Source organism: Ptychodera flava, chromosome 9 (assembly GCF_041260155.1).
Source record: "Ptychodera flava strain L36383 chromosome 9, AS_Pfla_20210202, whole genome shotgun sequence".
Lineage (NCBI taxonomy): Eukaryota > Metazoa > Hemichordata > Enteropneusta > Ptychoderidae > Ptychodera > Ptychodera flava.
Window position 1 is genome coordinate 15,640,453 of NC_091936.1, and position 21,885 is coordinate 15,662,337.

A 21,885-nucleotide genomic window follows, 5' to 3' on the forward strand; every position below is an offset into this window, starting at 1 on the left:
TGTTAACATCTTTTTTCTAGTTCAGCAGATCCCAAAGAACAAAAAATACCCATATAGTAGGTTTATTGGGGGGAGTGCACGGTTGGCCCCTCCAGCCCAAGGACTAATATATATGTTGGCGTTTTCTAGGTTAATAATCACTAATTCTACAAAAGGATCATGCGAAAGTATTCTCCAAAAATGATGTCAGATTCAAGCCTGTCAAGTATGTCTGTTGGCATTACAGCTAGATTTAGGATGAAAGCCTCTTGACTGTATATCATAAAATACGCAGCTTGAAGTGATGAATAATAAACAGATAAAAAAAAATAAACTAACACAGGCTATACGTAAGTTGCATTGTTGGCTTTATTTTTAAAAACCTCGATATGTCTGATCATATAAAACGTGACATGACAAAGAGTATTGATTCTATGGCGCTGTACTTCCTTTCGAATAGCGATGCATTCTTTCAATTTCTTTAAGATCAAACGAAGCTGACACTCATGCAACTTATGATGACATCAATGCGTGATATTCCGAAATACCCTATTTACTGACATCACCCAAAAACAAGCGGAATGTGGTGAACTCAAAATCACAGTTGTCATAGAAATATTTAAAATCGCTGAGGGTCACTTTCAAGGAACATTCTTTGACTGGATTGAGAGGAATTTCTTGAGGAAATATTAATTACAGAATATTCCAAATCTGAAATGTCAGTTCCTAAAATTATCTATTTCATAGGCCAGGACGTATCCTTCCTTTCATATAAATAGACAATAGTGACATATATATTTCAGAATCCTCAGGTTTAAATATGGACATTCAAATATTAGTAGACCCTCCAGCACCTTGGAGATTTTTCATGTAAATCTGAGGAAGAATTTCTCATGTATTTCTCGTCAATGAAGCATAAGTTTGCAAGAACGCGATAAAAAGATGATCCCCAACAAGAGAGTGTTTATTCTAATCTTGTTTGTCACAGTTCTTCGCCATCGAGCCAGAATTATTGCTCAGCGATCGACTTTCGTGTGTGTCGACATTATCGCTCTCTGATTTCTTCGGCGGTTTCATGCAATATACAAGTATTAACAGGATCACCGTGACGAAGTGACCCCAAAAGTAATTTGCCCTGTCGGGAGAGAGAGAGAGAGAGAGAGAGAGAGAGAGAGAGAGAGAGAGAGAGAGAGAGAGAGAGAGAGAAGGGGGGGGAGAGAGAGATTATATAACTTTTGAGCTTTAAAGGACTGTTGGTCACTAATAGATGATTGACAACATTATAGCATGTGGTTTCTAAAAGGGATACAGTATATCATGTACAATTAGTGGTCCCGGCATTTCAGAATGCTGATCACGAACCTATTCTTCATTATATAGAAACAAAAATTAACAAACTTTAATATTCCACTAGCTGAAAATTGTGAATTACTTTTCAGACTTTTTGTCTGCCTTTTTGTAAACGACAGTCTCTTGTGTTACTTCCAAAATTATGTTAAGATGCCTAGTGTTCAATTTTTTAACACGGTCTGTATGGAATGACCACTCAATGTCATTATTGACAACCAAATCATGGTGCGAAGAACAATATATGTTTAACTGTGTCACCGCATATTGCGAGCTATGCGTTGCGTTTGTGAGGCTAGTGCATTACTTCTAGGAGCAGGAGATATTTTAGTAATTTTATACCATAACAGTCACAAAAATATCATCAAAGGTTATAGCTATTGGCGCAGTAAGAGGTCAAGCGGTCTAGCTGTGTTGACAAGTATGGTCTCGATTCTTACCTTAAAGAAGGTAGAACGCAACCCGGGGACAGATATTCAGGTTTTCAGATTTTATCAATTCTCTTCTGATCTACCACTTGTCGGGGCTCATTTTAAAGCTCTTGGTGTGAGAAAATCTTCACCGTCTTAGTTTTTTCGAAAATCGAAAATGCTATTGTCCTCCATAGAGTTAACACTGAGATGGCGGCTATTTTGAATTTCAAATATCGAGATATCTTAGGTAATTTGTATCTCTGGTACCAAATTTTGCACGGTGACTCCTGATTTTATTTTTGATTTAGTAAGAGAATGTTTGAAAACTTCCTTTGCAAAGTTTTAGCAAAAGTTTAAGTCTTTCATTTTCGACGCTCATACTACCTTAATGAACAATGTTAATAGATTTTTGGTGTGAAAATCTACCCAATCATGTTCATGTTCACACCTAGCATGAAAATATTTTTTATGAGGGCGTACAGTGATAACCATGGGGATTACCGCGACTTCTTCATGCAAGAACTAATTAACACCATAACAATAGTTAGTAAAATATAAAATACCTCCCAAACATCACTATACGGGCATTGTGACGCAACTGGAACATGACTTGATAGCAAGGCAACACCAGCCAGTGGCCAAACCATGTTATGAAGTCGTAGAAAAGCTTCCTTTGTTTCGACGTTGTGAAGTATGGACGGATAACGCGTCGACCCTGTAATGTATGAACATGAAATGCGTTGTTTTCGCTTTCCGCTGCATATGTTAATTTATGAAGCTTATAATGGTGTATAGCCGGGAGAATGTTATCATATCTGTAGATATTGATGAACTGTGATATTATACATTTTAATAGTTAATTGTTTTACAGAAATTGCACTAATGAATGCTATATATAATACATAAATACATAAATAATTACACAACAAAAGCTGCAAGCAGCGTTGGCGGGGCCCAAGCGATTAACCTGGTTTCCAAATCTTCCACTGATTATATTATGTGCAAAATTTTAGCTTGAAAACAGTCAAGTTCTTGTAAAGAAGAATTTTGAACATCATCTCACATTTATCTGTTCCATGCAAAATACAATATGGCGGCAAAAACATGTGAGCGATCTAATTGCCTTTCACAACCTGAAAGAGCTCTCACTAAGAATGACAAAAGTGGAATTTCACTTCCATCAGTGTTTTGGTTCAGGAGAAGAAGATTTGTAGAGATAAATTGCGATTTTCAGAAATCAAATATGGCGTCTTAAACTGAGCACGGTGACCTACCAAAAATTTGTTTCAAAAGTACAAGACATATATGATTTAGATACTACTCAAAATTTACAAAATACGGGAAGGTTAAAATATTCCATCAAATAAATGTATTAATCTCTGAAATTTTTGGCGTAATAATTGCAAATTTGGTTAAAAATAAATAATTAGTCATATATTTTTCATTTCATCTTTACTGTTTAAAGTTATACTTTTGTATAATGTTTTGACAAAACTGTGAAAATTTAGAAAATCAAGCATGGTGACCCCCTCTTTTTTCTTTAATATTTGATTATTCTCATATGCTAGAATGCAAAAATTTTTATGTGTTCTTCCTTGTGTTGCTTTCTGGCCTGATCTTGTTTAGGTAATGTTTTACTGTCATGAGACAAAAACTCTTCTTCAACTACAATGTATATCGGAGTCAGAGGTATCTCTGTCACTGCTCACGTATATACTACAGTAGCAGGGCGGTATCTGATAGTGACAGTTGCCCATAGGAAGAAGTTGTATTAACTTTGATAATTTTGACACTATTTTTGTTCAGTTTATCATACAACTGCGTTCTTGTTCTACTCTCTACAGCATGTTGAACTGTCCAGTATTCAGCTTGCTAGCACAGCCTGTGTATGTGTACCACGTATCAGTGCTGACAACTGACTGTCAGTCTGGACTCTAATCAAACTATCACCTAAATACATATTTATATATACAGGTTTTGTCGACAAACTGAACATTGTGTGTTTGAGCATGCTGTAGGGAGAGACATGTGTAGGAGACAGCAGGAAACTGTAGTTGATATATTAGATAGATTGCAAAAATCATCAACGGTTGCAGCTTCTGCCCTGTTACTAGGCTCAAGTTAGATTTTTTTACGACAATCACACGTTTAGATTTTTTCGAGATATAAGTCATGGAATGTGACAAAATGGTTCTAGATTCTGTTAAATTATTACTAACATAACAACATTTGATGACATAAAAATGGTATTCACTTCATTAGATTACCTACAAAAAAACTTGGAATCGGAAAATGTAAAACATAAAAGGGAACCAATAAATTTTCAAGTGCCCCCTGCAGGTAGAGCAAAATTTTCAAGTCCCCTCTACTACCCCCAAAATTTCGATTTCCCCTTCCTGAATGAATACCTCCAGCCCCCCTTTTTTTGTGAACGCAGCCTTAGTAACAAACCTGCAATCGCTATCACTGCTGTACTGTACATATCGCACTATAACGGCACGAAACCTGTTTCAGCATACCAGTTTTTCAAACGAATTATACGTAGATATCCATTTTCATAGCAGTTCAAAAGTAAAATACTCAAAGACTTGACAAATTTGTGCATGTTAGACTTTCGATACATTTGCTTTACGCTTGAATTTAGCATAAGCTTTGGTAGCTCCATGAATTTAGCAAGCGATGCTCGGACAGCGCACAGCGTATCGATGACCATTGGGTCAGGGGTCATCACCAAAAAAGTCAGTGCGTATCCACGGCCAGGTTGAATCATGCCACAGGATCGCGGAAATCACGAATCATAAATCCAAATGTTCATGTCTATTACTTAAACAGAACCCTAAAATATAAACACATAATGTTTTGATATGGAGAAACATATTTTTGTTTCACTGACGATCAAGTTAAATGCTCAAATATCGCGACAAGACTTGCGGATTTACACAATATGAATGCGGAAGTACATCGACTGTACTTGGCGGACGAGCGGGCGCCTTCTCTGAAAATCTGTTTCCGATATAACGTCACAATAGCTGAAAAATCTTGCGAATTCATCTTCAAGGAAGCCAATTCACACAAGTTTCTAATATCAGTAAGGATATTTGCTTATTGGCAGCTATACACCACCAACATTTTCGCCGTTCAGGAGTGCCTTACTCGCTCTACCTTGTTAAAAAGCCGTATGCTTTGGCCGTTTAAATTTACCCATGGAGATCGCCATTGTGAATCTCGCCGCAGAGACTCCAGTTAACCACAGACCGTTGCCGGGAACAAACACACCTGAACGCAGGGCTACTTTTGCACTAATAAACTTCACAAATTAAGGAAGTACATGTTTACTGAGTGTTCCCACTGTAATAAGTTGTGCAAACAATTCTTCTGAACAGCTACACTATCAACTGAAATGGTCACACCTATTTAGACCTAGAACTATGGCAAGAGCGTCCAGCTTTGAATAGCAATTTTACCGACAGGCTGTGAGCAGATTTGACAAAATCTAGTATCGCCTAGTATCGAAGTTAGAGTCGGTCCTTTGAAGTCGGGTTTGACCAGAACAGTAAGGTGGTGAAATGTCAGATATATATCGGATATTTACCCGCGATTTGACAGAATCTGGTATCGTCTAGTATCGAAGCTTAGAGTCAGTCCTGGCATGGATGTAAAAAATTACATCCATGGTCCTGGGAAGTCGGGTTTGACAAGAAGTGTAAGGTGGTGAAATGTCCGATATACATATCGGATATTTACCTGCGTTATGACAGAATCTGGTATCGTTAAGTATCGAAGCTAGAGTCAGTCCTTGGAAGTCGGGTTTGACAAGAAGTGTAAGGTGGTGAAATCTCCGATATATATCGAACATTTACCGGCGATTTGAGAAAATCTAGTATCGTCTAGTAACGAAGCTAGAGTCAGTCCTTGGAAGTCGGGTTCGACCAGAACTGCATGTAAGGTGGTGTATTCTTCGATATATATCGGATATTTACCCGCGATTTGAGAAAATCTAGTATCGTCTATTATAGAAGCTAGAGTCAGTCCTTTGAAGTCGGGTTTGGCAAAACCTGTAATGTTGTGAAATCTCCGATATATACCGGATATTTACCCGCGATTTAACAGAAAGTATATAGTCTAGTATCGAAGCTAGAGTCAGTCATTGAAAGTCGGGTTCGACCAAAACTGTAAGGTAGTGAAATCTCCGATATCGGATATTTACCCTCGATTTGACAGAATCCAGTATCGTTCAGTATCGAATTTAAAGTCAGTCCTTGGAAGTCGGGTTTGACCAGAACTGCAAGGTGGTGTATTCTTCGATATATATCGGATATTTACCCGGGATTTGACAGAATCTAGTATCGTCTAGTATCAATATTGGAGTCCCCAAATCGCTGATAAATATCTGGTAAATATCGGCAATTTCACAGACCTTGTGTGCCGAGGCACAGGGCAAGTCATTCTAGTATTGTGTGCTATTTTTATTAGAGTCCCCAATTCCTGATAAACATGCAGTAAATATATCGACGATTTCACACATCTGGCGTACCGATGCATAGGGCAAGTCATTCTACTATTGTCTAGTATCGATATTAGAGTCCCCGAATCGCTGATAAATAAAGGGTACATTTCGGCGGTCACAGACCGGGCGTGCAATGGCACACAGCAATTACAGTGAAGTTAGATCAAGCTGCAGAACTTCATTAAACAAGGTGTTGTTTTAATAGATGTGTATCAGCGATTTTTATGACATTTACAGCTGGGCTTGATGTGGTCTTGTTTACATTTTTAATCAGGTACATGCTCTCAGTTACACAACACACCAGGGCCACTCAATGCATGTCAGATAGAGAAACATAAACAAATCACCACACCTTGCAATGTCATGTATCTTTCTTTTTTATTCGTGATGAATAAGTGAGCGTGCATTCAGACACCTACATATAAAATTACCGGAATAGCTTCATTTATGATCCTTGACACTCACATATCAGCTGTGCGCGCGTAGACCCCAGTAATTGTGCCCTGGCGGGACCTTGTCTCTTATTCAGTCAATCACAGCAGTCGGCCACCCCTTAAAGCTAGTGGCACACTCCTCTAAATACTTCCGTGGCAGTATACTCGACAAAGCTTCACCCGGCGTACAAAAGCTGGTCGCAAAAGTTGCCTTAAACAAGGGGCCGATATTAGGGTTCGTGTGACTGCTAGCTGAATTTGACAGCGGGCATTGCAGTCTGTTGTGCCGTCTTTGACTTTCAAGTGTACAATATAACATACATCACTGATCGATCTTCTGACTGACGAGGTTTTACACTGCAGCCTTATGAACATTGTGGCGACTTAACCGATCCAAATGCCTTTCGCAAAATTTAAAGTGCTCGCACTAAGAGAGATATGAGTAAAATTTCAGTTGATCTGTGTGTTGGTTTTTGAGGAGAAGATTTTTAATGATGAAATTGCGATTGTCGCTATAGCCAATATGGCAAACAAACAACTTGACCGACCCCAACGCCTTTCACAAACTTGAAAGTGCTCACACTAAGGGTGACAGAAGTAAAATTTCAGTTGGATCGTTCTGGAAAGAATAGTTTTAAAGATGAATTGCAATTTTCACAAAATCCAATATAGCGGCCAAAGCACATGACCGATCCAAATGCCTTTCGAAAATGTAAAAGAACTGCCACTAGGGATAATGAGTGTAAAATTTTAGTTCAATCTGTACATTGGTTCTGGAGAAGAAGATTGCTAAGGATTAAACTGCGATGTACATAAAATCCAATATGGCGGCCAAATTACTTGACTGATCAAAATGTTTTTCTGAAACTTAAAAGGACTACCACTAGGGAAAATAAATGTGAAATTTTAGTTCAATTGGTGTATTTGTTCTGGAGGAGAAGATTTTTAAAAATTGCATTACGATTTCACAAAATCCAATATGGCGGCCAAACGACGTGACTGATCGAAATGTTTTTTGCAAACTTGAAAGAGATCACCCTAAGGATGACTTGAGTACAATTTGAGCTTAATCGGTGTTTTGTTCTAGAGAAGAAGATTTTTAAAGATTAAATTACGATTTTTGCAAAATCCAATATGGCGGCGAAACCACGTGACCGATCCAAACGCCTTTTGCAACCTGGAAAGAGATCACACTTCAGATGATATATGTGGATTTTAGTTGAATCGGTGATTTGTTCTGGAGAAGAAGATTTTTAGAGATTAAATTGCGATTTCTCAAAATCAAATATGGCGACCAAACCACGTGACCGATCAAAATGATTTTTGCAAACTTGAAAGAGATCGTTCAAAGGATGACATGAGTAAAATTTGAGCTTAATCAGTGTTTTGGTTCTGGAGAAGAAGATTTTTAAAGATTAAATGAGTATTTTAGAAAATTCAATATGGCGGCCAAGGTCACGTGACCGCATGCGATTTTATGTGCAAATTATGAAGACCTTAGGTCATGCTTGCTATACAAAAAAATTCAAATCGACTAGACCCCTAGGTCTTCTGGAGAAGCCATCTTTAGGTTTTTGGAAAATCCAATATGGCCGCCAGGTCACGTGACCAATCAAAATTTCAAGGGTCAGGTGCACGAGTACTAATTGATACCTACTAGCCCTGCAAATTTGAGAAGTTTTCGTTCAGCCGTTTAAGAGATCTAGGTCGACAAAGAATCGGCAGAAGAAGAAGAAAAAGAGGATTAAAGCTGCAAGCAGCGTTGGCGGGGCCCAAGCGATTAACATGGTTTCCAGTTCGTGCAGTGATTTTATTATGTGCAAAATTTCAGCTTGAAAACAGTCAAGTCCTTGTAAAGAAGAATTTTGAACATCATCTCATATTTACTGTCTGTTTCATTCGTAATCGTATGTTTTATGCAAAATACAATATGGCGGCAAAACCACGTGACCGATCAAATTGCCGTTTACAAACTTGAAAGAGCTCTCACTAAGAATGACAAAAGTGGAATTTCATTGCCATCAGTGTTGTGGTTCTGGAGAATAAGATTTTAGAGATAAATTGCGATTTTCGCAAAATCAAATGTGGAGTCTGAAACTAAGCACGGTGAGCTACCAAAAATGTCTTTCAAAAGTACAAGATATATATGAATTAGATGCTACTCAATATTGACAATACTGGAAGGCTGAAATATTCCATCAAATTAATGTATTCATCTCTGAAATTTTAAGTGTAATAATTGCAAATTTGGTTGTAATTCCATTTAGTCATATATTTTTTCATTTCATTTTTAGTGTTCAAAGTTTTACTTTTGTATAATTTTATGACAAGAATGTGAAAATTTAGAAAATCAAGCAGGGTGACCCCATCTTTTGTTTGTAATATTTGGTTATTCTCATATGCCAGAATTCAAAAATTTTCCATGTGTTCTTCCTTGTATTGCTTTCTGGCCTGATCTTGTTTAGGTATAATGTTTCACTGTCATGAGCGTCATTTGACACACACTATTCTTCAACTACCATGTACATCAGAGTCAGAGCTCTCTCTGTCACTGCTCACGTATGCAGTAACAGTGACACTACTGTACCAGTAACAGGGCAGAATCTGATAGTGACAGTTGCCCATAGGCAGTAGCAGTATTATCTTTGATAATTTTGACAATATTTATGTTCAGTTTATACAACTGCGTTCGTGTTCTACTCTCTACAGCATGTTGAACTGTCCAGTATTCAGCTTGCTAGCACAGCCAGTGTATGTGTACCATGCATCAATGCTGACAACTGACTGTCAGTCTGGATTCTAATTAAACTATCACCTAATACATATTTATATATACTGGCTTTGTCGAGAAACTGAACATTGTGTGTTTGAGCATGCTGTAGGGAGACAGCAAGAAACTGTAGTTGATATATTGGATAGAAATATTGCAAAAATCATCAACGGTTGGAGCTTGTGCCCTGTTACTAGGCTTTAGTCTGATTTGTTTACGACAAATCACACATGTATAGATTATTTGAGATAAAAGTCATGGAATGTGACAAAATGGTTGTAGATTCTGTTAAATTATAACTAACATTACAACATTTGAATGACATAAAAATGGTATTCATTGTTCATTAAATTACCTACAAAAACTTGAAATCGGAAAATGTAAAATATAAAAGGAAACCAAAACATTTTCAAGTGCCCCCTACAGGTGGGGCAATATTTCAAGTTCCCTCTCTACTACCCTCAAAATTTTCGAATCACCGTTCCTGAATTTCTTCAGGCCCCCTAACCGTTTTTTTTGTGAACGCAGCCTTGGTAATAAACCTGCAATCGCTATCAGTGCTGTACTGTACATGTCGCGCTTTAACAGCACGAAACCTGCTTCAGCACACCAGTTTTTCAAACGAATTAGATATCCATTTTCGTACCAGTTCAAAAGTAAAATACTCATACACTTGAGATATTGTGCATGTTAGACTGTCGATACATTTGCTTTACGCTTGAATTTAGCATGGAGCTTTGGTAGCTCCATGAATTTTAGCAAGCGATGCTCGGACAGCGCGCACAACGTATCGCTGACACTTGGGTCAGGGGTCATCACAAAAAAAATCAGTGCGTATTCACAGCTAGCTTGAATCATGCCACGGATCGCGGAAATCATGGCTCATAAATCCAAATGTTCAAGTCTATTACTTAAACAGAACCCTAAAATATAAAATACATAATGTTTTGATATTGAGAACTATCTTGTTGTTTCACTGACGATCAAGTTTAATGCTCAAATATCGCGACAAGAATTGCGCATTTGCACGATATGAATGCGGAAGTACGTTGACTCGGCAGACGAGCGAGCGCCTTCTCTGAAAACCTGTTTCCGATATCACGTCACAATACACTGAAAAATCTCGCGAATTCATCTCTACGGAAGCCAATCAACACAAGTTCCAAACGTCAGTAAAGATATATTCTTGTTGCCAGCAATACACCACCAACATTTTCGCCGTTCAGGAGTGCCTTACTCGCTCTACTTTGTAAAATAAGTCGTATGCTTTTGCCATTACCTAACTTTCCAAATTCACGGTAGACTTTCCGCAATATTTTTTGGAGATTTTGTTCAATATATCGCGCATGGTGGAAACCGCAATTATCCATAATCACACAGTCACCTACAGCCAAACACGGATTTCCAAACTTATCCGTAACTTGAACAGCCCCTCCATTGTTGATGGGCCAACGATCACATCGGAATGATCGACACCCGTTGCACTGATGGGGAGGTTGATCGTATGGAAGTAATAACTGGGGTCTCTGCGGTCCGGTCCAGATCCAGACCGCAACGAAAATACGGTCTTTTTGGCCGAAATTCTTCTCTATTGGGTCATGGATGTAAAAAATAGAGGCAATATCCTTTCCCTATCTGCTTTTACCTCCTAACCTACCGCAGAAAAGTTGCGATTAACTTCTTCTAACGTCCAAAACCGCTCGCATTCTGAAACATAACGTACTCAACAAGTTATTTAAATTTACCCATGGAGATCGCCATTGTGAATCTCGCCGAAGAGACCCAAGTTATCTCCACAGACCGTTGCAGGGCTGTGGTGGAGGCCGTATAACGCCGGGAACACACACATGAACGCAGGGCTACTGTTACACTAATAAACCTCACGAAGTGCATGTTTACTGAGTGTTCCCACTGTAATAAGTTGTGCAAAGAAACGTTCTGAACAGCTACACTAACAACTGAAATGGTCACACCTATTTAGACCTAGAACTATTATAAGAGCGTCCAGCTTGGATTAGCCATTTTACCGACAGGCTGTGAGTGAGCAGCCATTTTAAACCTAGTTTCCTTCCCAACTGACAACAATCAATAAACAATTTGTAGTTGGTAATTGTAGCTGCCTTCTCGCTGCATCGTAAACTGTGATTTGTGAATGCTTTAGTGGGGTGAAGGCGATGTGAGACACCTGAGTGTGGTGAACGCGATAGCGGGCGGGGTGAGCGCTACACAAAGGAGTTTATCCCGGAATCCTGAGGACACCGCGACATTGCACTTTTTATATGATATCCAATATTTACGGCTACTAGATTATACAATATCAAAGTTAGATTGGCTCGGCTAAATCTATAAGGTGGTAAAATATCCGATATATACCGGATATTTACCCGTAGTTTGACAGAATTCAGAATCGCCTAGTATTAAGGTTAGAGTCAGTCCCTGGCGGGAATCATGGATGTAAAAAATAGCATGCTGGAATTAAGTCGGGTTTTACCAGAACAGTGAGGCAGTGAAATTTCCGATATATATCGGATATTTACCCGCGATTTGACAAAATCTAGTATTATTTAGTATCGAAGTTACAGTCAGTCCATGAAGTCTGTTTTATGAAAACATGTACATGTAAGGTGGTGAAATGTCCGATATATATCGGATCCCCGACTGAAACTAACTCACTACTGCACAGACTCAGATAACGCATTCAATTGCTAGGAAACCTGGCCTGTGCTGCCTAATTCCAAATAGGTTCATATGGATATAGGAGAGACACCAAAGAAACTACGATTTTAAAAATTATTTTAATTTTTAACATTTCACCGACTTCAATCAACTCTAGGCGCATCGTACCGTGCATTTGTAATGCATTTGCATTGTTTGGATGTCTCGAAACTACCGAAAGCGTACAATGACCGGACGATAAAAACGGGGGGATCTTGAAACTTTTTCGCGCATGCTCATTTAAGCTTTTGTCAAATTCCAACGCTATCAACTCACTATGTTGGTTGCATGCCAAAGAAGTCTGCCGTCAGTCATCGGCCGACGTACGACAAAGCGGCAAATTATTTTGTTCAGAGAGTAGACAATTAAATGACAAAATATGTCGATAATATGGCTGATATAAGGATTATTTTTGATTCATTAGTAACAGTGATGGAACCGGCATAATTAACGATGGTGGACATGGTTTTCTCTCGCCTGCGTGATTGCGCAAATCGCGCATTTCCGAGCCATTGTCTGCCCCTAGTAAAGTTACTGACAGCGCGGAAGTCGCGCACAAAACAAAGCAGGCAAGGACGCCGAAGGAAGTGGATGTTTACTGAGTGTTTCCACTATAATAAGTTGTGCAAACAAACATAAGATGCCAGGTCGCACCTATTTAGACCTAGAACTATGGCAAGAGCGTCCAACTTCTCCGATATTGGATATAAACCCGCGATTTGACAGAATCTAGTATCGTTCAGTATCGAAGTTAGAGTCAGTCCTTGGAAGTCGGGTTTGACCAGAAATGCAAGGTCACGATATATATATAACCGGGATTTGACAGAATCTAGTATCGTCTAGTATCTATATTTGAGTCCCCAAATCGCCAATAAATATCTGGTAAATATCGGCGACTTCACAGACCGTGCGTGCCGAGGCACAGGGCAAGTCATTCTAGTATTGTGTACTATCGATATCAGAGTCCCCAAATTGCCGATAAACATCCAATTAAATATCGACGATTTCACAGATCTGGCGTACCGAAGCACAGGGCAAGTCATTCTACTATTGTCTAGTATCGATATCAGAGTCCCCAAATCCCTGATAAATATCGGGTAAATTTCGGCGATCTCTTAGACCGGGCATGCAACTGCAAAAAGCAATTACAGTGAAATTCGATCAAGGTGCAGAACTTCATTTAACAAGGTGCTGTTGCAATAGATATGTATCAGCGATTTTTACGACATTAACAGCTGGACTTGATGTGGTCTTGTTTACATTTTTAATCAGCTACATGCTCTCAGTTAACACAACACACCATGGTCACTCCATGCATGTCAGATAGAGAAACATAAACAAATGACCACACCTTGCAATGTCATGTATCTGTCTTTTTATCATGACGAACAAGTGAGCGTGCATTCAGACACCTACATATAAAAATACCCGAATAGCTTCATTTATGGTCCTTGACACTCACATATCAGCTGTGCGTAGACCCCAGTAAATGTGCCCTGGAAGGACCTTGTCTCTATTCAGTGGATCACACCGGTCGGCCACCCCTTAAAGCTAGTGGCACACTCCTCTAAGTACTTCCGTGGCAGTATACTCGACAACGTCACCTGGCGTACAAAAGCTGGTCGCAAAAGTTGCCCTACACAAGGGGCCGAGATTAGGGTTCGTGTGACTGCTAGCTGAATTTGACAGCGGGCATTGCAGTCTGTCGTGCCGTCTTTGACTTTCAAGTGTACAATATAACATACATCACTGATCGATCTTCTGACTGACGAGGTTTTAAACTGCAGCCTTATGAACATTGGGGCGACTTAACCGATCCAAATGCCTTTCGCAAACTTGAAAGTGCTCGCACTATGAAAGATATGAGTAAAATTTCAGTTGAATGTGTGTATTGGTTCTGGAGAAGAAGATTTTTAAAGATTAAATTGTGATTTAAACAAAATCCAATATGGCGGCCAAATTACGTGACTGATCAAAATGCTTTTCGCAATCTTAAAGGACTACCACTAGGGAAAATAAGTGTAAAATTTTAGTTCAATCGGTGTATTTGTTCTGGAGGAGAAGATTCTTAAAGATTAAATTACGATTTTTCACAAAATCCAATATGGCGGCAAAACCACAAGACCGATCCAAATACCTTTCGCACACTTGAAAGAGATCACACTTTCGATGATAGATGTAGAAGCTTTTTGCCAACTTGAAAGATATCACCGTAAGGGTGACATGAGTAAAATTTCATATTAATCAGTGTTTTGGTTCTGGAGAAGAAGATTTTTAAAGATTACATTACGATTTTTTGCAAAATTCAATATGGCGGCCAAACCAAATGACCGATCCAAACGCCTTTCGCAAACTTGAAAGAGATCACATTTTAGATGATAGATGTAAAATTTTAGATCAATCGGTGTGTTGGTTCTGGAGAAGAAGATTTTTAAAGATTAAATTGTGATTTCACAAAATCCAATATGGCGGCCAAACCACGTGACCGATCAAAATGCCTTTTGCAAACTTGAAAGAGATCAATGTAAGGATGACATGAGTAAAATTCCAGCTTAATCAGTGTTTTGGTTCTGGAGAAGGAGATTTTTAAAGATTAAATTACGATTTTTTGCACAATCCAATATGGCGGCCAAACCACGTGACCAATCGAAACGCCTTTCGCAAACTTGAAATAGATCACACTGTAGATGACATTTATTAAACTTTAGTTCATTTGGTGAATTTGTTCAGGAGAAGAAGATTTTTAAAGATTAAATTGTGATTTCAAAAAATCCAATATGGCGGCCAAACCACGTGACCGATCGAAATGTTATTTGCAAACTTGAAAGAGATCAATGTAAGGATGGCATGAGTAAAATTTGAGCTTAATCGATGTTTCGGTTCTGGAGAAGAAGATTTTTAAAGATTAAATGACTATTTTAGAAAATCCAATATGGCGGCCAAGGTCACGTGACTGCATGTGATTTTATTTGCAAATTCTAAAGACCTTAGGTCATGCTTACTATACAAAAAATTTCAAATCGACTAGACCCCTAGGTCTTCTGGAGAAGCCATTTTTAGGTTTTTGGAAAATTTAATATGGCCGCCAGGTCACGTGACCAATCAAAATTTCAAGGGTCAGGTGCACGAGTACTAATTGATACCTACTAGCCCTGCAAATTTGAGAAGTTTTCGTTCAGCCGTTTAAGAGATCTAGGTCGACAAAGAATCGGCAGAAGAAGAAGAAAAAGAGGATTAAAGCTGCAAGCAGCGTTGGCGGGGCCCAAGCGGTTAACATGGTTGAAAGATCTTGCACTAATGATATTATGTGCAAAATTCGATCTTGGAAAAGTATGATTTTGAACATCATCTCATAGTTACTGTACGTGTCAGTGGGAATTGCATGTTTTACGTAAAATCCAATATGGCGGCCAAATATGAAGGGTGTAGCACTTGTGGTTACTGAGTTATGGACATATACTCATATTTAAGGGCAAAGGTCATCGAGGTCACGTGACATTTTGTCAAAAAAATTGTAATGCTAAGTTATCCCTATATACCAAAAATCAGACCTCTAGCTCTATTGGCTGGCTGAAAATTAGATATGCGCATAATTAATGAGGTACAGGATGTGGTGTCATAAGGTCTCCCATCATACCAAATATGAAGGGTGTAGCATTTGTGGTTACTGAGTTATTGACATATACGTATATTCAAGGTCAAAGGTCATTGAGATCACATGACATTTTGTCAAAAAAATTGTATTACTAAGTTATCCTTATATACCAAAATCAGACCTCTAGCTCTATTGGCTGGCTCAGAATTAGATATGCGCATAATTAATGAGGTACAGGATGTAGTGTCATAAGGTCTCCCATCATACCAAATATGAAGGCTGTAGCACTTGTGGTTACTGAGTTATGGACATATACGTATATTCAAGGTCAAAGGTCATCGAGGTCACGTGATATTTTGTCAAAAACATTGTATTGCTAAGTTATCCCTATATACCAAAAATAAGACCTCTAGCTCTATTGGCTGGCTCAGAATTAGATATGCGCATAATTAATGAGGTACACGATGTGGTGTCATAAGGTCTCCCATCATACCAAGTATGAAGGGTGTAGCACTTGTGGTTACTTAGTTATGGACATACACTCCTATATTCAAGGTCAAAGGTCATCGAGGTCACATGACATTTTGTCAAAAAAATTGTATTGCTTAGTTATGCCTATATACCAAAAATCAGACCTCTAGCTCTATTGGCTTGCCCAGAATTAGATATGTGCATATTTAATGAGGTACCGGATATGGCACCATAAGGTCTCCCATCCTACCAAATATGAAGGATGTAGCACTTGTGGTTCCTAAGTTATGGACGTATATGTATATTTGAGGTCAAAGGTCATCGAAGTCATGTGACATTTTGTTAAAAAAATTGTTTTTTGTAGTTATCCCTATATACCAAAAATCTGACCTCTTGCTCTATTAGATTGCCCAGAATTAGATATGACTCTTACATAGGCCAGAATAAGCCATTTGTATAGCTTAGCTGCAGAGGTATAGGGGAGGTCAAAGGTCATTGAAAATCAGAAAAGTAATACTTTAAAATTTTCTCTCAAAAACTGCCTGGTTAATTTCCTTGAAATTTATTACATAGCATCTAGTAGTGTGGCCTATAAAGTTTGCGAAAAGATTTTGGTGTTAGTTCTGGAGAAGAAGTTTTTGAATGATTAAATTGCGATTTTTCGAAAATCCAATGTGGCGGCCAAATCATGTGACCGATCCAAATGTCTTTCGCAAACTTAAAAGAGATCACTCTAAGGATGACATGAGCAAAATTTCAGTTAAATCGGTGTGTTTGTTCTGGAGAAGAAGATTTTTGATGATTAAATTGCGATTTTCGTAAATCCAAGATGGCGGCCAAATCATGTGACCGATCCAAACATCTTTCGCAAACTTGAAAGAGATCACTCTAAGGACGACATGAGTAAAATTTCAGCTAAATCAGTGTGTTGGTTCTGGAGAAGAAGATTTTTAATGATTAAATTGCGATTTTCGTAAAATCCAAGATGGCGGCCAAATCACGTGACCGATCCAAACGTGTTTCGCAAACTTGAAAGAGATCACTCTAAGGATGACATGAGTAAACTTTCAGTTTAATCGGTGTGTTTGTTCTGGAGAAGAAGATTTTTAATGATTAAATTGCGATTTTTGTAAAATCCAAGATGGCGGCCAAATCATGTGACCGATCCAAACGTCTTTCGCAAACTTGAAAGAGATCACTCTAAGGATGACATGAGCAGAATTTCAGTTTAATCGGTGTGTTTGTTCTGGAGAAGAAGATTTTTAATGATTAAATTGCGATTTTCGTAAAATCCAAGATGGCGGCCAAATCACGTGACCGATCCAAACGTCTTTCGCAAACTTGAAAGAGATCACTCTAAGGATGACATTAGTAAAATTTCAGCTAAATCTGTATGTTGGTTCTGGAGGAGAAGATTTTTAAAATTAAATCGGTATTTTTCGAAAATCCAATATGGCCGCCAGGTCACGTGACCAATCGAAATTTGTATACCCAGGTGCACGAGATCTCATAGGTACCTATTAGCCCTGCAAGTTTCAGAAGTTTGTGGTAAGCGGTGTTTGAGTTCTAGGTCGCCAAAAAAAGAGCGGAAGAACGAAAAGAAGAAGAAGAAGAAGAAGAAGAAGATTAAAGCTGCAAGCAGCGTTGGCGGGGCCCAAGCGGTTAACATGGTTGAAAAATCTTGCACTAATGATATTATGTGCAAAATTCGAGCTTGAAAAAGTAGGATTTTGAACATCATCTACTGGTTACTGTACGTTTCACTTGGAATTTTATATTTTATGGAAAATCCAATATGGCGGCCAAACCACGTGACCGATCAAAACGCCTTTCTCAAACTTGAAAGAGATCACACTTAAGATGTTACATGTCAAATTTCAGTCGAATCGGTGTGTTGGTTCTGGAGGAGAAGATTCTTAGAGATTAAATCACGATTTTCGCAAAATGCAATATGGCGGCCAAATCACACGACCGATCGAAATCTTTTTCGCAAACTTGAAAGAGATAACTCTAAGGATGACATGAGTAAAATTTCAGCTCAAATGGTATTTGGTTCTTGAGAAGAAGATTTTTAATAATTAAATTGCGATTTTCGCAAAATCCAATATGGCGGCCAAATCACGTGACCGATCCAAATGTTTTTCGCAAACTTGAAAGAGATCACTCTAAGGATGACATGAGTAAAATTTCAGCTCAAACGGTGTTTTGGTTTATGAGAAGAAGATTTTTGAAGATTAAATTGCGATTTTCGCAAAATCCAATATGGCGGCCAAATCACGTGACTGATCGAAATGTTATTCGCAAACTTGAAAGAGATCACTCTAAGGATGACAATGAGTAAAATTTCAGCTAAAACGGTGTTTTGGTTCTTGAGAAGAAGATTTTTAATGATTAAATGGGTATTTTAAAAAAATCCAATATGGCGGCCAAATCACGTGACCGATCGAAATCTTTTTCGCAAACTTGAAAGAGATAACTCTAAGGATGACATGAGTAAAATTTCAGCTCAAACGGTGTTTTGGTTCATGAGAAGAAGATTTTTGAATATTAAATTGCGATTTTTGCAAAATCCAATATGGCGGCCAAATCACGTGATCGATCGAAATGTTATTTGCAAACATGAAAGAGATCACTCTAAGGATGACATGAGTAAAATTTCAGTTCAAACGGTGTTTTGGTTCTTGAGAAGAAGATTTTTGAAGATTAAATTGCGATTTTCGCAAAATCCAAGATGGCGGCCAAATCACGTGACCGATCGAAATGTTATTCGCAAACTTGAAAGAGATCACTCTAAGGATGACAAGAGTAAAATTTCAGCTCAAACGGTGTTTTGGTTCTTGAGAAGAAGATTTTTAAAGATTAAATGGGTATTTTTCAAAAATCCAATATGGCGGCCAAAGTCACGTGACCGCACGCGATTTTATTTACAAAATCTGAAGACCTTAGGTCATGCTTCGTACAGAAAAAAATTCAAATTTACCAGACCCCTAGATCATCAGGAGAAGCCGTTTTTAGGTTTTTGAAAAATCCAATATGGCCACCAGGTCACGTGACCAATCGAAATTTGCATACCCAGGTGCACGAGATCTTATAGGTACCTATTAGCCCTGCAAGTTTTAGAAGTCTGCGGTGAGCGGTGTTTGAGTTCTAGGTCACCAAAAAAGGAGCGGAAGAACGAAAAGAAGAAGAAGAAGAAGAATTAAAGCTGCAAGCAGCGTTGGCGGGGCCCAAGCGGTTAACATGGTTGAAAAATCTTGCACTAATGATATTATGTGCAAAATTCGAGCTTGCAAAAGTAGGATTTTGAACATCATCTAATAGTTACTGTACGTTTTTTCACTTGGAATTCAATATATTACGGAAAATCCAATATGGCGGCCAAACCACGTGACCGATCAAAATGCCTTTCGCAAACTTGAAAGAGATCACACTTTTTATGTTACATGTCAAATTTCAGTCGAATCGGTTTGTTGATTCTGGAGAAGAAGATTTTTAAGGATTTAATCATGATTTTCACAAAATCCAATATGGCGGCCAAACCACGTGACCGATCAAAACGCCTTTCGCAAACTTGAAAGAGACAACACTTAAGATGTTACATGTCAAATTTAAGTCAAATCGGTGGGTTGGTTCTGGAGAAGAAGATTTTTAAAGATTAAATCATGATTTTCGCAAAAATCCAATATGGCGGCCAAACCACATGACCGATCAAAACGCCTTTCGCAAACTGGAAAGACATCACACTTAAGATGTTAAATATCAAATTTCAGTAGAATCGGTGTGTTGGTTCTGGAGAAGAAGATTTTTGAAGATTAAATCACGATTTTCGCAAAATCCAATATGGCAGCCAGACCACGTGACCGATCAAAACGCCTTTTGCAAACTGGAAAGAGATCACACTTAAGATGTTACATATCAAATTTCAGTAGAATCGGTGTGTTGGTTCTGGAGAAGAAGATTTTTAAAGATTAAATCACGATTTTTGCAAAATCCAATATGGCGGCCAAACCACATGACCGATCAAAACGCCTTTCGCAAACTTGAAAGAGATCACACTTAAGATGTTACATGTGAAATTTTAGTCGAATCGGTGTGTTGGTTCTGGAGAAGAAGATTTTTGAAGATTAAATCACGATTTTCGCAAAATCCAATATGGCGGCCAGACCACGTGACCGATCAAACGCCTTCCGCAAACTTGAAAGAGATCACACTTAAGATGCAATTTATCAAATTTCAGTAGAATCAGTGTGTTGGTTCTGGAGAAGATGATTTTTAAAGATTAAATCACGATTTTCGCAAATCCAATATGGCGGCCAAACCACGTGACCGATCAAAACGCCTTTCGCAAACTTGAAAGAGATAACACTTAAGATGTTACATGTGAAATTTTAGTCGAATCGGTGTTTTGGTTCTGGAGAAGAAGATTTTTAAAGATTAAATTGGTATTTTTCAAAATCCAATATGGCGGCCAAGGTCACGTGACCGCATGCGATTTTATTGGCAAATTTTAAAGACCTTAGGCCATGCTTGCTATACAAAAAATTTCAAATCGACTAGACCCCTAGGTTATCTGGAGAAGCCATTTTTAGTTTTTTGGAAAATCCAATATGGCCGCCAGGTCACATGACCAATCGAAATTTGTATACCCAGGTGCACGAGATCTCAGAGGTACCTATTAGCCCTGCAAGTTTCAGAAGTTTGCGGTAAGCGGTGTTTGAGTTCTAGGTCGACAAAAAAAGAGCGGAAGAAAAAGAAGAAGAAGAAAGTTGAATTCCTACGAAAACAATAGGGGCCCAGCCGGTAGGCTTGGGCCCCTAATTAAAGCTGCAAGCAGCGTTGGCGGGGCCCAAGCGGTTAATCATGTGACCGATCCAAATGTCTTTTATAAACTTGAAAGACATAAGCCTAAGGATGACCTGAGTAACATTTCAACTGAACTGGTGTTTTACTTCTCAAGAAGAAGCTTTTTAAAGAGTAAATTGGTATTTTTCGAAAATCCAATATGGCGGCCAAATCACGTGACCGATCAAAATGCCTTTCGCAAACTTAAAGAGATCACACTTAAGATGTTACTTGTCAAATTTCAGTCCAATCGGTGCATGGTTCTGGAGAAGAAGATTTTAAAGATTAAATCACGATTTTCGCAAAATCCAATATGGCGGCCAAACCACGTGACCGATCAAAACGCCTTTCGCAAACTTGAAAGAGATCATACTTAAGATGTAACATGTAAAATTTCAGTCGAGTAGGTGTGTTGGTTCTGGAGAAGAAGATTTTTAAAGATTAAATCACGATTTTCGCAAAAATCCAATATGGCGGCCAGACCACGTGACCGATCAAACGCCCTTTGCAAACTTGAAAGAGATCACACTTAAGATGTTACATGTCTAATTTCAGTGGAATCAGTGTGTTGGTTCTGGAGAAGAAGATTTTTAAAGATTAAATCACGATTTTCGCAAAATCCAATATGGCGGCCAAGGTCACGTGACCGATCAAAACGCCTTTCGCAAACTTGAAAGAGATCACACTTAAGATGTCACATGTAAATTTTCAGTTTAATCGGTGTGTTGGTTCTGGAGAAGAAGATTTTTAAAGATTAAATCACGATTTTCTTAAAATCCAATATGGCGGCCAAGGTCACGTGACCGCACGCG

General features: G+C 38.5%; 1 protein-coding gene across 1 annotated transcript in view; it reads right to left on the bottom strand.

Annotated features, from left to right (window-relative positions):
• Positions 1-335: 335 nt before the first annotated feature.
• LOC139140129 (lysophospholipid acyltransferase 2-like) overlaps positions 336-21,885 on the bottom strand; it is a 50,354-nt gene continuing 28,804 nt past the window's right edge. Inside the window, exons 12-13 of the mRNA XM_070709172.1 lie at positions 2,303-2,454; positions 336-1,114 (exon numbers count right to left, since the gene is read on the bottom strand). Of these exons, the coding sequence (XP_070565273.1) occupies positions 949-1,114; positions 2,303-2,454 (318 nt within the window). The 3' untranslated portion in view covers positions 336-948. The remainder of the gene's footprint in view (positions 1,115-2,302; positions 2,455-21,885) is intronic.